Consider the following 14,995-nt stretch of genomic DNA (forward strand, 5'->3'; position numbering starts at 1 on the left):
TGGGTCATGCTTGGGTCTGACACATGCTTGGTCAGACCCAAGCACCAAGATTGGGAGCTCTGGGTCGACCCAAGCATTTGCTTGGGTCTATTCTTGACCCAAGCAAACTTGCTTGGGTCTACCCAAGCTTCCCCATGCTAGGGTCGACCCAAGCTTGTGCTGAGGGAAGCAACATCTGCAGCGTGTTATGCGCGCTGCGAAAAGAAGAACCGCAAAAAAAACATTCGCAGCGAAAAAATAAGGTTTCATTAAATTCAGGATGCGAAACATAATGGGCTATGTTGATTATCAATTCCATAATACAGGTTTGTTTTTAACGCATTTATTTGTAATTTTTAACATATCTGTTTGTCAAGAAAAATTAGGCCGTGAAATAATTTTTTCGCTGCTAATTTCACAAGTTTGACCAATATTTACATAATTTTTACCCGTAATTACATAACTTTGACCAATGTTGAAATATAATTGTACATGTTGCAACATATGGATCCACTAACTTCACAAGTTTGTTCTATAATATTACACATTTTAACATATAAATTCACTAATTTCACAAGTTTGACCGATAATTATTTAATTTTGACACGTAATTACACAATTTTGTCCAATGTTCATTGATAATTGTGTTGGTGTTCGTTCTCTGATCTGTCAGATCTGACACCCGGAGCAGCGGAAGTTTAAAAATTTTATAGATTTGGAACGATTCCAAATCCTAGGTGCCAAATCCGTACGATTAAAATTTAGATGCGTAAAATAAAGCAAAGTAAATTTTACCTCTCAAGTCTCAACTTGAGGTTATGGACTCCAACAGATAAATCTGCTCTTTTTGTATATCCCAGGAACTGATGTCTTGATCAACTCCGGAATCAAGTCCACGAACAGAAATCTAAAACCCTCTGACAGACTTCACTAGAAAGTCTATCAGAAGTTTTACGAAGAGAAGAAAACAGATCTGATCTGTCAAACCATACTGAAAATTTGAAAATTTGCAGACTGGAATTTCGAACAGGGAGAGGGGAGATTTCGGCCAACACTAGAGACAAGCTCTCTAGGTTTTCGAAAATTATGAAGTGTTGTCTCTAATTTATGTACTGCAATAACTCATTTATAACATGGACTGCTAACAACTTAGGGCCCGTTAGTCATAAGTTCAAGCTTGACAAGCAAAGCCCGTAAGTTCAGAAATTAATATAAAATTCATCGTGACTCTAATTGATAAACCAATTTTACCAATGTGTACAGAAACCTTTTTTGCATATTTTAAAGTCAAGATAAATTTTCTGAATCCGAATTCAGTGGTTTCCAAAAATGGCATCCCCATGTCATTTTAGGAAACCTCACTCTCTCTATTCAACAATAAGAAGTCCTACTTCTCGTTCGCTAAATTTAACTCTTTAAATTTAACTATCTCATCGGGGATTAGAAATCCATTACTTGTGTGACCATCAATGGTTCAGGGATACAGCTAGCCGTGGGCTCACAACTCATTGTGACTCGGAACAACAATTTCCGACTTATCCAACGAATCATGGTAAGAGCGCCTAGCAACATCGCCCCATGATTCCCTAGGTATCACTGATAGTTCCTGCAAGAACCAGTGGGTTTTGGTTAACGTACAGTACGGTCCCTTCATCCATATATCCCGATCAAATCAACAACCATTGGTGTATCGAGAGTCGTTCGAGATTCGACAACTATGCAATAAATCTTGAATATCAAATAGTGACATCGCATGTGTAACTAGGAAACCAAGTAACCCAAAACACATCATGTACTCTGGCCAGAGATTTGTCACACTAGTATCTTCTAAGATCGCATAGGATATCCATGCTTACAAGCATGTGGTGAATCCTTGACAACAAAGCATTGTCTACTATATTTGTCGTAACCGCACCCAATCTCGACACCTGATGACCCTCATGGAGTCGGTAAACGAGTCAAAGTATAGTACTAGCATATAGAGTCTCCATGATGTTTCAAGTAGTAAGGACTAATGGTGTACAACCAAAACCACGGACTATTCCACTCGATAAGTGAGAACCACTTGGAAAGTCCGAATAGGGTAGTTCGATCATTCATCTAATGAATATCCAGTTGCATGCTTTGAATATCTCTATGTTCTATACCAATGAAACGTGATAATCGGCATCGCAAATGCTAGTCTCAAACTCGAGCGATCCTTATCCTCATTACAGACGGCTCAATTGACTAGGAACATGTTTAGAATATACAGTGATTATAAGATGTGTTTCATGATAGTCATCCAAATGCACTATCACATCTTACATGCACTTAAATATATTCAAGGTCTTTATCTAGACATTGTATAATACTTTTAGAATATAACGCAAGACAAAGTAAATCGCAATAAAGATGTAAATTATATTAAACAAAGATTGTTTACAATAAGAGTCATCAAATCCCTCTGCCATAAGTTGGCCAACAGGGCACCCACTCTTTCAAATTGTACATGTTTTAACAATTTATCCATTAATTTCACGAGTATGTTTTATATTCGTACATGTTATAACATATGAATCCGCGAATTTCACATGTATGTTTTAAAATCATACTTGTTTTAACATATGAATCCACTAATATCACAAGCATGTTGACATATAATCATATATATTTTACAATATAAATCCGTTAATTTCACAAATATGTTCTATAATCGTACATTTTTTTAAAATATGAATCCATAATTTGACAAGTATGTTCTATAATCGTATATATTTTAACATATGAATCCACAAATTTCACAAGTTTGATCGATAATTACATAACTTTGACCCATAATTACACAATTTTGACCAATGTTGACCTATAATCGTATATGTTTTAACATATGAATCCGCTAATTTGACAATTATGTTATAAAATCATACATATTGTAACATATGAATCGACTGATTTGACGATTATGTAATCATTGATTTGATGATTATATTATATGATTATACATATTGTATCATATTAATCGACTAATTTAACGATTATGTTATATAATTATACATAATATAACATATGAATCGACTGATTTCATGATTATATTATATGATTATACATATTGTAACATATTAATCGACTGATTTCACGATTATGTTATATGATTATACATATTTTAATATAAGAATCAACTGATTTCACGATTATATTATACGATTATACATATTGTAACATATGAATCAAATGATTTCACAATTATGTTATATGATTATACATATTTCAATATAAGAATCAGCTGATTTAATGATTATGTTAAATGCAACTGATTTAATGATTATGTTATATGATTATACATATTGTAACATGTGAATCGATTGGTTTAACGATTATGTTATATGATTATACATATTGTAACATATGAATCGACTGATTTCACGATTATGTTATATGATTATACATATTGTAACATATGAATCGACTGATTTCATGATCATGTTATATGATTATACATGTTGTACATATTAATCGACTGATTTTACGATTATATTATATGATTATACATATTTTAATATAAAAATCAAAAAATCTCCATGGTCTACCCATGGTCTACCAAGAGAGTTCTGGGTAGAACATGGTTCGGTCTACCAAAAAAATCTCTTGGTCGACCATGGTCTACCCAAAAGTACCAAGAGAGTTTTGGGTAGACCATTACCCATGGTCGACCATGGGTAGACCATGGTCTACCCAGAAATATCTTGGTCGACCATGGTTGACCCTGACTTTCTGGGTAGACCATGGTCATGGTCGAACAAGAGAGTTCTCCTTGGTCGACCCAAAATTTGTGTCTACCGATCTATTTGGTCGACCCAAAGATCCAAAAGAATTATTTTGAGTCGACCAAAATTATTATGGGTCGACCCAAAAAAATTCTTTTTAAGAGTCCTTAAAAAAAATGGATTTGGGTTGACTAAATTGGAGAAATAGTGTGTCGACCGAGAAGAGAGAGCATGTGAAAATTAATTAACTTAATGGGTTTAATTTAGTTAACGAGAGTCAACTCTTTTTTAAGCAACTCTTTTTTTAAGCTTTTTTTCTTAAAAAAAGTCATAATTCTTATTTTTTAAATATATTCTTTCTCACTCCTACTTTTTTAATTAGCCCTCAAGATCCTCCAGTTATGAAGTTGCTCGGTTGAAATCTTCTGCTACATTTTGTTTGTGCTACACTTTGGAATAAAAAACTTTGTTTGCATAAATTATTAAAAATTAAATGCACTAAACACCATGGATGAACAAAATATAATTAATCATTGATAAAATATTTCATTCATCTATTTTTTCAATTAAAATCGGCAATAAATTGTATCTCAAGCATGATATTTAGTAAAATAATAAATTGATGATTTTTTTAATTGAAAAAATAGGTGAATGTAATGTTTTACCAAAGTGTAGCACAGTTTATAGCATCAAGTGTAGCAGAAAATTTGTACCGTTCTAGGTAAAGAAGACAAGAAAAGAAGAAAATATTTTATTTTTTAAATAACAATGGATTTTAAATGACAAACTACCGTTATTATTAAGCAACAATTGTATATGTTTAAATTTCTTTTAAAAAAAAAAAATTGTATATGTTTTTATTGCATTGTATACATAACCAGTTATTTGATATATTAACATTAACATGCTCAAGTAAGGACCATATTCTAATACTAAAATGATCTTCGTTACTTTTATATTATAACTTTATTAAAATCTTCTTTTACTGGAAAACATTTTATATTTCTTCCTATATTTTGTTCTTTGTGCTTATTGATGAATGTCTGCTAGGTTGATTAATGGATATGAATTTGGGGAAGAACTTAATGTTTGTTGGAGATTTAAAAATACAATGAGCTTCATGTGTGTGCGATTTTTTAAATGAGTTTTGTTTGTTTGTTTTTAAGATCGAGAATTATAATACTTTTCTTGATTGTTAATGAGTAAAATATCGCAGGATATTTTTTAGTTTTTCTTTGAGCAGATATCAGATTATATACGGATGTTGGGCATCAACCTATACTAACTTTGCCTGATCATAACAGTTAATCAAAAATAGATATATTTTATTCGATTCTAAAATATGTGTTTATAATTATAAGACAAATACTCCTATGAGACGGTCTCAAGGATCATTTTTTTGAGACGGATCACTTATATGGGTTATCCACTAAAAAGTATTATATTTTATGCCAAAAATATTACTTATTATTATAAATATGAGTAAGGTTAACCCGTCTCACGGATGAGACCGTCTCACAGAAATGTTACTCTAATTATAATGGATACGTGTTTCTTGTACAAAATATTCAAATACATAAAATTTTACTCCGTTGTTAGCAAATAAACATAATTTTTCTCTGTAGCTAAAATAGATCATTTTAAAATTTATATTTTTAAACTATTATCAAAGTACATTATATTATTGAATGATTTATTTATTTTAAAAAAATATCAAATTTAAAATTTTGAATTATGTCCGCATATTTGATTGAAAAACTCCGAGTCAGAGTTGGGATTCATCATTCAAACCCAACCCAAACCAACGCAAAAGTCATAGATTTGGTTTTAATTATTGCTATTTTATATCAACATGGTTCGATTCGAATTTTTGCTGTAAAAAAACAAACCAACGCGTATTTGTTGAAGCCTAGAAATTACTTGGTAATGGGGGACAGCACAGAGAAGAGCTTAAAGGGCATAACATAAATATCGCATCAGAATCTCAAAAAATTCAGACTATCTTATAAATTATAAATAGCATAACTTAAATAAAATAAGAATTTACTATGATTTCTGGGCTTCATGTATCCATCCTTTTACGTTCATCAAACTTTTGAGCAGCGGCCTTTTTTATTTCATCACATTTCTGAAAAACAGAGGACACATAAGCAAGAAATTGCAAGTCTCAAATGCAAAAATGAAAAGAAATTGTAATTGTAAATGATCAAAGGCACCAGAGAAACATATACTAAATGACTGCCTTACCTTCATGGCTTCCCATTGCTTTCTCTTTTTGCCTGACATTCCAATCTTGGACATATTGGATGCATCCTCCGCAATTTGATTCAAATCATATTCTGAATCTCCTTCAGCATCCTCACCTTCGACTTCATCGGAGATAGCAGAATACTGCACACCTTCAAGTTCTAGTTTCAGTTCATGCTGATGCTTTTTCACCTGCGTTGTCATCTGAATCCATGAAGTATAGAGTCAAATATTTTAGCCGCTTCAACTGATGATTTGAAACAAAGTGTTGATATGTAGACTTTAATAACAGAATGTATGACCAATATAAAATCACGTTTTACACTTGGGAAGGAGAGAAAGGGAAGAAAACGTGCACATTACAATAGGGTCGGAAATGAGAACTGTATCTTCTATATTCAACTTTCAAGGAGTAATAAATTCTAATCACCACTTCTCACTCTCATAGGGTTTCCACCAAGATGCTATTACCTTCCGTTTTCTCTCAGCAGCTTCAATAGCTTCTGCTCGATCATTAACACCCAGGGAACTCTGAGGATCACCTAAATCTTCTTTTCCAGTGCCAGGCAATCGTAGAGCTCCTTTTCTCTCGGCAGCTTGCAGCCGTTTAATAGCTTCTGCATATTCAGGAACATAACCTTCTGCTTCATCGTCAACAAATGGAGACAAATGTGGAGGAGGTACACTATTGAAATTCAAGTCATATACAAAACATTAATAACATCATTACAAGACAGTTTAACCAAAACCCATTCATAAAATTCAAGGCCAAAACAATGGAAAGCCATAGAAAATGTTGGATTCAACAAGATGAAGTACGGAGCTAAAATATTTCTTACAAAACCATTCCGTTGCTAAACAGGAGAAACAGTAGAACAATAAAAAATTTCAGAAAAAAATCTCCAAATACGACAGAAAAAATGAGGCAAGGGCAAGCCTGAAGATTCCTTTATAGCATTCTTATAAATTATTCTACACCAATTTTAAGCAACTACATCAGGCTCCATAACAGTTCAACATGTAACTCATTCTATGCATCAGGAACAGGACATAGAATGTAGTACAAGGTAACATTTCGAGTCGCAGTCCTACATCCTAGGTCCATCAGACGGATGCATTTAAATACATGTAACACACACTGGCCTCAACAATCAACAACTCAACTTGTAATGACTCATTCATGATGAGAAGGAATTAGTGTCATTCTACATAACAAGCCACTCAAAATGGAGCTTAAAGCCACAGCAGTGTCATTTGGGTGCTGATGTGCTCTTTCATCTTACATTTTTGAGAGGGTGTGGTACATGGAGGCGCCCCAGAATTTTGGAAAAAAAATTAAAAATTCAACCATACACAAACTACCAAACAAGTAACAGATTCAGAGAGTTGTGTGAAAGAGCTTCAGCAGCAAGATCAATTGTTCCTGAACTTACCATCCCACCATGTATTTCTCAGTTGGCAATAGTATACGTGCATTTACACAATCATAAACCCACTGTGGCTGGATATAATCTCTGGATAGGAATTTGTGATACTGTGTTGGCCTATCCACGATCTGCATGCAGACGCAACCATACATCAATACAAATCTCAGAAGCTCTTAATAGCCATAACTTAGAAACGATAGCAATCTAGCACACCCAACAATATGCTCAAAAATACCAACATCGCAGATACCACGAAAATTGAGGCTATGTTCCTCAGTTATGAACTTAACATCATTTACATGAAATCATATGTATATGGTGTTTCAATTATCTGTTACGGTCCTTTGTTTAGTGGGCCTAAACAAGCCCATGATTTATAATGCCTTAGAAGGTCTAGAAAGAGAGGAGTAGATAAAGGCGTGAGGAAGTGAGATAGTTCTCATTCGGTTATTATTCTGTTCTTTGTAACTAGCTTAGGCTAGGGAGTTACTAGCATTTTAGCTAGGGATTACAGAGCTTGCTCTGGGATATATTCAATTTTCAGTATTAATTGTGGTTCCTAACAATTGGTCCGACCTGCCGGATCTTAGTCGGAAAGGAAACAGCAACCACAATTTGAGTAGAGTGTCAAAGATGAAGCTGCCAATTTCAGATGTGGAGCTGGAAAAACAACTCACAAAAGCTGGGAAAGCTCTTCATCGGCCTCCTTCATCCTCGGACAAACTCCTCCGTCTCCTTGATCGAGCTGAGAAGCTTCTATCGAAAGTCGAGCAGTCACCGTGTAAGCCTATGCTATCTGCTCTTTCACCACTAATGGATGTATTGGGGACGACAGAATTCCTCAAGCATTCTGATGTTGATGTAAAGGTAGGAGCAGCTTCTTGCATTAGTGAGATTATTAGAATTACGGCACCGGAGGCTCCTTACGATGATGACAAAATGAAAGAGGTTTTCTATTTGATGGTATTGGCTTTTAAGGATTTCACGGACATTGCTAGCAGATCTAATTTCAAAAGGGTAACCATTCTCGAAACCATGGCTAAGGTAAGGTACTGTCTGATCATGTTGGATTTAGAAATGGCTGAGACGATTATTGAGATGCTTCAATACCTCCTTAGATCTATAAATGTTCATCATTCAGAAATTATTTTTACGGCAATGGAGACAGTGGTGACTCTTGGTTTTGAAGAAAGTGAGGATAAAAAGGAGTAATGAAGGGGTTCTGTCAAATGCAAGAAAATTGGTAGAGAAGGTTGTCCAGAACTGTGCAGAGAACTTAAACCTTATTTACCCCAAGCTCTGAAAACGATAGAGCAAGAGGGGGTTGAGGAGCTAGAAGAGTTTTCGGATTGTCTTGGGGATCTGAAACTTTCTGGAGGAGGGAATCCATTGGAGTACGAAGAGCGAGAGCAGATGGGATGGATGCTAAAGATCGAACGTTACTCAAAAGCCATGGAGTTAATCGGACGGTACGATGGGCGAAAAGCGTTGGAACCATACAAGTATTGTGTGTTGTGGCTGCAGAGATGGAGACTAGAAGACGTCCGCACCGTCTGGTTTGAAGTTTTGTGGGACCAATTGGATTGGACTGGGCAACACACAGAAAATAATGAATTTCAGGCCTTTGGGAAGGAAGTTTGGGCTGATCAGGAGTGGGCTAGGGTTGAAGAAGGTTATTTGGGCTTTATCATCCATTGAGCCCAAATAAGTATCGCAGGCTGCCCAAATCAATGCGCGTTGCATTATCCGCCACGATCCACAAGTCACGGGAAAGAAAAACTTGCTGGAAGCCATGGCGATGAACGGAGAGCTGCCAGGTATCTGTTTAAGGTTGAAGTGAAAATAGGAATCAAGTTACTGGAACTTTCAAGGGTAGAAGGTTATGTTGGTGGGAAGTTTGAAATTGAAATGTTGGCATCGTATGAATTGGAGATGAGGCACCAAGATTGGCTGCAAAAATGGGACCACTATTCTAGGCACCAAGATTGGCTGCAAAAATGGGACCACTATTCTACTAAAGGAGCTTGCTGCACTAGTCAATCCATATCTTTGAAAGAGGATACCCCAGTGCTTCCAATAATATTTTGTAGGAAGAAAAGAACAAGAGTCAATGTCCAAGACATAGCCTTGAGGACAAGGCTATTCTCAAGGAGGGAGTATTGTTACGGTACTTTGTTTAGTGGGCCTAAATAAGCCCATGATTTATAATGCCTTAGAAGGTTTAGAAAGAGAGGAGTAGATAAAGGAGTGAGGAAGTGAGATAGTTCTCATTTGGTTATTATTCTGTTCATTGAACTATCTTTGTCATGAACCGTGAAGAAGACATGGGCCAAGAATGGGCAGACAAGCCCAAAGTTTATCAGCGCTTCACTCATGGAAAATTCAAGTCTAAAGATTGAAGAGCAAGAAGATTTTATTTCCTTAGTTAATAAGAATAATTATTTCCTTGTTTTTTATTTCAGCGTATCTTTTAAATTTGGTAGGATTTTTCTGTCAGTTTATTTTTGGATTGCGTCTTCGTTATATGTATGGACTTGGTGAGCAGAATTAGGCATTGAGAAAATATATCAATATAAACGTTTTTGTTTACAAGATCGGGTGGTTCTCTTGTTTTTCTTGAGCCCCAAAGTATTCAATTAATCATAGGTCGTCAAGGCCGTAAATCAAACCGGCAGGAATCCTATTCCGAACTAAGAGATTTCACAGTCCAACGTCCCATAACTCGATCCCAAACCCAGGCACGTAACAATCTTTATTTAGGGAGTTACTAGCATTTTAGCTAGGGATTACAGAGCTTGCTCTGGGATATATTCAATTTTCAGTATTAAATTGTGGTTCCTAACATTATCCTTGAGATGTCTCAAATTTCTACTGGGTGAAACAAATAACCAAAAGCAAAAGATTGTATTATCCCTTGTAAAGTTCAAGTATTCTCTCATAAAATTTTCACAAGATGGTTGTGATTTGAGAATCAAAATAAATTACTCCAACGCAGACATTTAAGACTTCGGCTTAATCAAACTATCTGTAAATCATCCAGGAAAATCATGGTTGGAAAAAAATGCAATACTTCTGTACTTCTTAATCAGCATCTGCCCCAGATTCTAACAAGTAAATCCCCTTACTTGTCATCATCTCTGTTGTTCCCATAGTATATAGATATGAGAATTGAGATACAGAACAGGACAAGGACAAAAAATGATCTAATGGCCAGTAGTACGGTACGGCACAAAGGATTAGAAGACATTATTATTTAGGTTTCTGAGAGAATGCATGAAATAGTACCCGAGAAAAAAAAAACCCTAAGACAATGTACATAAACAATAAATATGGATCCAGAACACGTAAATTACGAAGTTTTTCGTACATCATTTGTGGAGCATTTATCCTCCCAAAAGTGTAAAATTGCAAACCTGATGAGTAATGCTCTGGTCGGACTCCTCAAGTGGAGCTCCTTCACCCTCCCAAGAAACTGTTCCACCAAAAGCAGGGATGACAAACAGCAATGACTCTATAGGAACCTGTACAAGGACGCTCACACTTCTAAACGTGCTATGAAAGAGCAAAAAAGGGAGAAACTCCGATACTGCATGTGCTATAGCGTTGCTTTTGTCTCTGGTTCATTGAATCCAAAATCGCTCATGCACCCAATAGGTAATAGTGTATTACCAGGAGGCCAAGAAATGAGAGGGATTTGACAGAAAGGGAAGAAAAGAAAGATACCATGACAGTGAATCAGTGATAGATTATCGGTAAATAGGCACAAATTAAATGTACATCAGCAGTAATATACACACCAGAACAAAATCATCACCAATTGGGTGCATGAGCGATTTCGGATTCAATGAACCAGAGACAAAAGCAACGCTATATATTTAACAGAAAATACATAGGCAAGTGACTGTTACTGATTGAACTGTATCCATAAACAACATACAATCTTCGGCCATAACAAGTAATACTGTAATAGCATAACATCTTACCTCACGACTCAAGAAGAATTTCATGGTCTTGAAGAGATTTTTACATTCTCTTGTGTCTGCATCCTCCTCATCCTCACTTATAGCGTCTACAGCAAGGTGCATCAAAGCACCAGTCTCATCAAAAGAAAGAAGTTGTTGAAGCTGTGCATGTCGAACTACAGAATCTACAGATTCATCATGGTTTGTCCCTTTCTGCTGGATCTTGGTACGCTCAGATACAGATGAAATGGCAGCAGCTGTCTTCATTGAGGAAGTGCAATCTTTCGCATCAAATAATCTTGACATGGCATAAAGATCTGCATTCAATCAAATAGAATTAATCAAGGTCTATTTATCAAAGTGTAGCACTTTCAAATTCTAAAAAGTCCTTTCCTGCAATTCAGACGATGATTAATAAATATACCTGCAGCAAAAGCTTCCAACCGAGGGTCAAGGATGGGGGGATATTTCAAGTTTATCAAATTATAGAGTCTGTGGTTAACTGATGCTAGGAGAGCCTGCAGCCAAATAATACAAAAATGAACACTGGATAAATCAAAACAATACTATTAGCCTAATACAAAACAATAAGTTTTGAATTCTTTAAAAAGAAACACTCAATTAATTGACACTGTCCACTAGAGGAAAAACAAGAAATTTCAAAAATTTTAAGAAATAATGATAATTTCAAAGAAACTTGGCACCCAAAATCGCAATAGAATACTAGCAGTACTGTAGCACTTATTTTGGCTTGCATTAGGTTATTTGACAATGATCCGATACCCATATGACCAATTCAGGCCAAGCAGCCCAAAGAGTCTCCACTGAGAGTAAAAAAATTAGCTTCTATCTTCAGAATTATTAACATGAAGCTTACTTTTTGTATTAATGCCACCTTGATTGTAAAAATAAAACAGCCATCCATAATCATTTATAAGACAATGATAAGACTTATAAACAGACCTCACTAAATTCCAAAAATGTAAGCAAGACTTTGTAATCAACTTCTGGCAGTACTTGCTGCAATGCATGAGGAGTTAACCATATAATTTTTTGGCCCTCAACCTCTGCCTATTAAGATTGAAGACAAAGTTGGATCAATAAAACCCACAGCACTACCAGTAACAGATCACTGAAATTTCATCATAAGTCACACCTACATACTTGGTAATATATGCCTTTCACAGAAATGAATGTCTTCCGCAGTTTGTGGGTGCGAGAAACAAATGCCTGCCACTCAAGACTCAACCTACTCAAAACAAAGAACCAAACATCACATTAATGCAAAGACCATTTTGTTATGCAGAATTGAACATTTTACTAAAAATCAATAACCATTTTAACAACCACGAACAGTAAGTAACCTTCTGCAATTATGAACACGGTCAACGGGAATCTTTTCTCCATTTACCGCCCTATCCACTGCTGGCAATGCAGCAAACAGGTGTACCATACTAAGACAATCATCAAGATCCCTCAGTGCGTCAATAAATTTAGGATATCTAAATGTCAAAACGAGAAACAGTTAATGTCAGGCAAGAATCAATACCATAAGTCCATAAATAGAAAAAGCAGAATACCACAAAGTTTAAAACTTGTCGCATTCACCTCTCTTTAATAAGCATATCAAGATTGTAAGTAGGCTTCCTTGTCAAAAGTCGTTCAGCAAGATCCCTGTTCTTCTTTGACATGGCTTTTTTCACCTTCTTTTCATATGCCCCCATGTCTCTCAATGTTCCTAGAATGGGCTCATGTTTGACAAACATGATATCTTTCACGTGATAATATGAATTATGATTTCCTTTCAGCTTCTTCTTGGGTTCCCGAGGGAAAACACCTTTTAGGATGCATAATTTTCTGGAAGGAGCTTAAATTAAATTAAATATCCTGGAAGGAGCTTAAATTAAATACTTTTTGGATATAGAACATTTCTTGATTGAAGAACCTGAAATATGAAAGGCCGAGTTGAAGGTGCCTGAGCGCTTGAGATCTGGTGACATATTTGGCGGCATGTCCTTCCTTTTTCTTGCCCTTAAAAATAAAAATACATACTGAATTACTATTACTCAGCGTGAGAGAGAGAGACGAAAGAGAGGTTAAGATTCAACATACGGCGGCTCTATAGTGCTTAGGCATATCGACGGCGGTCGGCGGAGAAGAGAAACCCCTTTACGAGAATCGGATGGATAAACCCTAAGACTGTCTAATGGTTTTGTTATAGGCCCGAGATTTTTGAAGACCCAGATTTAACACAACAGTCTTCTGTCTTGTTCAGGTGTTTTCCAATTTGGTCCCTTGTGTTTTGTCATGTGCCAAATTAGTCCATGCAATTTAATAAAATACTAGTAATTGAGGCACACTCGATGCGTGTGCGACGTATATATATAGGCAAGAAAACAGCCATCTCCACATAATTCGAAAGAAAAAAAAGTGATTTAAATGGGGGGAAATAAAAAAAATAGTGTAAAATGAAAATTATAGAAAGAACATAAGTTAGTGGGGGACATTTTTGGATTAGTAAAAAACCAGACCGTGACAACATTAGTTTTTATGTGGTGCTTAAATTTAATAAACAGTAATAGATATTTGATTTTGGTCCCCACTCCCCACCATCTGTTAGGCCATCTCTCATCCAAAATGTCATTTTAAAGCAATTCTATTCTAAAATAGTGCAATTTTTGCACCAAATGTAGCATCAATTTTCAACCATTTACTTCAAATCTTACTCTAAAAAGAATATTTACTTTTTATACTATTTTTTATTATTTATAAAAATATATTTATAAATTTGCATTAATTAATTGTATTACATTTAATTTTTATAATATTAATAATTATGATAATATTAATAAAATGATCAATATATTAATTTCACATTATTATTTACATTTGTTTTAAACTATTATATTATTTATAATAATTAAATCAAACCAATAATTAATTATTTATAATTAATATTAAAAAAAATAAATAATTACACATTTATTTATAAATTTAATTTACAAATTATAATTAAATTTTTATGTTGAATATTTAATTATAAAATTAATATTATATTATTATCTAAACATTAATTCTAATAATTAAAAGTAATAAAAGAATTTTTTTAAAAAAAAGTAAATGGGACTGCGCCAATTCTGCGCCATGTTTGGCATAGGCATTGGTGGGGCGCTATTTTGGTGTCCAAAAATAGCGCCCCCATTGGAGATGATTTGCTGCGCCAAAATGGTGCAAAATGCCATTTTGGCGCAGCGTTGGAGATGCTCTTAGGCGTTCATTCAAAAACCTAATGTAGTGATCCTTACCCAGATCACCTACTAATCGTAACTTAAGCATGCAATTAACTTAATTAAACAGATATCAGAAATAAACTGCGAAAACGAATAAACATTATACAATCTCAAGGAAAGGAATCTGTAAAAACCCCGAATAGTTATACAACCAAATCGAATATTGTATTATCCAAATACAATGCAATACTAATCTAGGCAAAGCTCCAGCTGGCCAACCACCGCCTAGCCCCTCTTGGATCAACCCGCATCATCCAATCGCAAACGTGCCCCATGGAATAGGGTGTCCAGAAACATAGAGTACGAGACGTGAGCATAAAACGCTCAGCACGAGAGTATGAGTA

The 14,995-nt window shown here is 35.0% G+C and overlaps 1 protein-coding gene across 2 annotated transcripts; it reads right to left on the reverse strand.

Moving 5' to 3' along the window:
- Window positions 1–5,669: 5,669 nt before the first annotated feature.
- Window positions 5,670–13,621, reverse strand: LOC140889558 (pescadillo homolog). 2 transcript variants are annotated; one of them, XM_073297274.1, is made up of 13 exons: window positions 13,474–13,621; window positions 13,307–13,392; window positions 12,970–13,218; window positions 12,726–12,863; window positions 12,526–12,610; window positions 12,325–12,432; window positions 11,786–11,879; window positions 11,383–11,678; window positions 10,813–10,920; window positions 7,406–7,527; window positions 6,444–6,657; window positions 5,973–6,164; window positions 5,670–5,853 (listed from the first exon to the last, which is right to left on the reverse strand). In XM_073297274.1, exons 1-13 carry the CDS (start codon window positions 13,495–13,497, stop codon window positions 5,788–5,790), a joined length of 1,782 nt encoding a protein of 593 aa, XP_073153375.1. In that variant the 5' UTR covers window positions 13,498–13,621; the 3' UTR covers window positions 5,670–5,787. The 2 variants fall into 2 exon arrangements, with proteins under 2 accessions (XP_073153375.1, XP_073153373.1); XM_073297272.1 differs by having other exon boundaries at window positions 5,973–6,176.
- Between the last annotated feature and the right edge of the window lie 1,374 nt (window positions 13,622–14,995).

This window comes from Henckelia pumila, chromosome 1 (assembly GCF_033568475.1).
Source record: "Henckelia pumila isolate YLH828 chromosome 1, ASM3356847v2, whole genome shotgun sequence".
Taxonomy (NCBI): domain Eukaryota; kingdom Viridiplantae; phylum Streptophyta; class Magnoliopsida; order Lamiales; family Gesneriaceae; genus Henckelia; species Henckelia pumila.